This window comes from Polistes canadensis, unplaced genomic scaffold, assembly GCF_001313835.1.
Source record: "Polistes canadensis isolate GaletaPanama2010 unplaced genomic scaffold, ASM131383v1 scaffold_0, whole genome shotgun sequence".
In the NCBI taxonomy this organism is placed as follows: Eukaryota; Metazoa; Arthropoda; class Insecta; order Hymenoptera; family Vespidae; genus Polistes; species Polistes canadensis.
The window spans coordinates 1,839,768-1,842,479 of NW_014569547.1; the positions used below are offsets into that span (position 1 = coordinate 1,839,768).

The window sequence follows — 2,712 nt, forward strand, 5'->3', positions numbered from 1 at the left end:
ATATTTCATTTCTCATAGATTTTATCTCTTTTATTTTTAAATAATTTATAATAAAGATTCGTGGGTGTATTTTTGTATATATAAAAGTTATATAAATCAAATATTCTTCCAATTAATTCATCTACATATTTAATAATGCTCGTATAAATGATAAACTTTTATCATAGATTAAATCAATGTATATACTTTGTAGGGAAGTAGAAACGTTGAACGTTCGATCAAAATAGAATAGAAATAGAGTTCGTGTTAGGTTACTCTCGCTCGATAGTAATTTCCTGAATTTTGTATGGTTCTGAACTCTAACTCTATTTTCGACATTTCATATAAATACACTTATGTATAGTATACACACATACATACATACGTATATACACAAATACATGATTATATAAATCAATTGATAGGACAAATATAAATACGTTGAAATTATTTAATTTAATAAACCATAATATCGAAATGAATTATTTCGCAAGCATTAAATTATCCTAATGCTTTCCCAAATTAATTTCCTAAAACGTTTATTTCCTAAACTCGTTAATTAATTCTAATAAAAACACCGGGTACTATTCTCCCCCGACACAAAACGCGAACGAATGTCACTGGGAAATATTCTAAACACATTGAAATAGGACATAAATTAACTGGTATGTTATTTAGGCGCGAAATTCAAAGCATAAATACATTTACGCGTATATTTACAGACTCTAGCGCAAGGACATTTCGTAGTATTGCTAAAATATATGACGCAAATTAGTCCCGTTCGAACCCCCGACATCGTTTTAATTAACATCAACGCGAAACGATGTAACTCTAAACGACCAAAACTTTGTAGGTACGTTGTAAATAATCCTTATATATATATAATAGTTCTACTAATATCTAAAAATATAGTACAATATTTTTATATTTAGTATTTATTGTAGTATTTATTTAGTCATTTCGTAATTATAAACGTTTTGAATTTTTCCTTAATTCTCATTCGCATCTATTCGTAATTTTCATTTGAAACAAGATTTTTTGTATCTTTCTTTTAATGTAATTTACAACGAACCGAAATGACCGACGTTTTTCTTTTTTTTTTTAAATATTCCTGTGAAATACGAGTTTAATTTATACAATTTTCTTTTTTTTTTTTTATTGGAATAGAGAGAGGGAATATTTTTGATTGAATTGTGAAATAAAAAAAAAAAAAAAATAGATCGAAAAATTTTTACAGTGAAATTTTTCGTAAGAGAATTTTCCAATTACATTAGTTTAGTTAGAATAACCGTATAGTTGAAAGATTAAATGTCAGTCACGGGATGCAAAGGCGCGTACGATATTTTATTTTTTTTTTTTTTTAAATTTATAATAAAAAAGAAAGGCAAATTTGAAATGCATTGGTCTACGGTAGTTGGAAATATATAGAAAAAAAAAAAAAAACCAAGAAAAGAAAAATAGAAAGAGTAAGGGGATGTTCATATATGCAAATAATTTTCCTCGAGTTACGAAGTATATCGTGCGTAATCACATAGAAAACTGTTTTCCTTGGTAAAAAAAAAGAGAAGAAAAAAAATAGAGAGAAAAAAAAAAAGGAAAAAAAAATCGAACGAACGAACGAACAAACGCGAAGATCTCTCCCATCTTGGATCTTAGTTCGGGTAGCGTAAATTTGCATACAAAGAGCTACTTATTATCCTTCAGTATCTTACTATACTTTTCTTCTTTCCTTTCTCTTATTTTTTGTTTTTTAATACTTAAGTTCAATTTTTTGTGGTTAGCGTATACGAAACTTAGCTAATTTTAATCTTATAAATCAAAATCTCACGTATAAATTAACGTAAAAACAAAATATATTTGTAGTATAATAATTGTAACACATAAGAGAGTTCGCGTAAAAATAATTTAAATAAAACCGAGAATAAAAAAAACAAAAAAAAAGGTGTAATCTTTATTATTCGAGAAAATTAGATATAATATTGTTTTTATTTTTAAAATAGGATTATGTATTTTTTAATTATATAAAAATAATTTTGTGGTTATACGTGATACATTATAAACGTGTCGTATATGATAAATGCAAACGACTATATATATATACTTGTATCTTCTATGTGTTGAAGTATAACCATATTTTTTATTATTTAACTAAATCCTTATTATTTCTATATATCACAAAAATAAGGGTGGAATAGATAATAATTATAAAAAATAAATGTTTGTTTCAGGTATCTAACTACGACACTTTGCGGTGAGGCCTGTTACTGTCCGGATACCGTGGTATCTGTTTTATTCTGGATAGGTTATTTCAACAGTGCCCTAAATCCGTTGATCTACGCCTACTTCAACCGTGACTTTCGTGAGGCCTTCAAGGACACCTTGAAGAGTGCTCTACCCTGTTGCGCCGGATGTTGGAAAACACCCTCAGAATTTGTCTAGCGCGAAAGATCGACGTAAACGGGGCTCAACACTTTTCTTTTTATATTTTTTTTCTTTTTTTGTTCCTTTTCCAAATTTTTCTTCCATCGATCATCATTTGTTACTTTACCAAGTGTTCGTCCGACTTTTCTTTTCTTTTCTATTCTATCCTTTCTTTTTCGCGTCGGTTATAATTTATTTGGACATTCATGAGAACGTTCGATTGAACGAAACCAAAATTGAAAGATTTTTTTTTATTCGAATTAATATTATCTCAGAGATCGGGTATTTTTAATAAATATTATTAATCTACAT

The 2,712-nt window shown here is 27.6% G+C and overlaps 1 protein-coding gene across 3 annotated transcripts in view; it reads left to right on the plus strand.

Moving 5' to 3' along the window:
- Positions 1–2,690, plus strand: part of LOC106793338 (octopamine receptor beta-3R-like) — a 67,599-nt gene extending 64,909 nt beyond the window's left edge. For all 3 annotated transcript variants that reach the window (XM_014760203.1, XM_014760211.1, XM_014760195.1), the window contains one exon: positions 2,208–2,690. In XM_014760203.1, coding sequence (XP_014615689.1) covers positions 2,208–2,418 — 211 coding nt within the window. In that variant the 3' untranslated portion in view covers positions 2,419–2,690. The remainder of the gene's footprint in view (positions 1–2,207) is intronic.
- Positions 2,691–2,712: the final 22 nt, after the last annotated feature.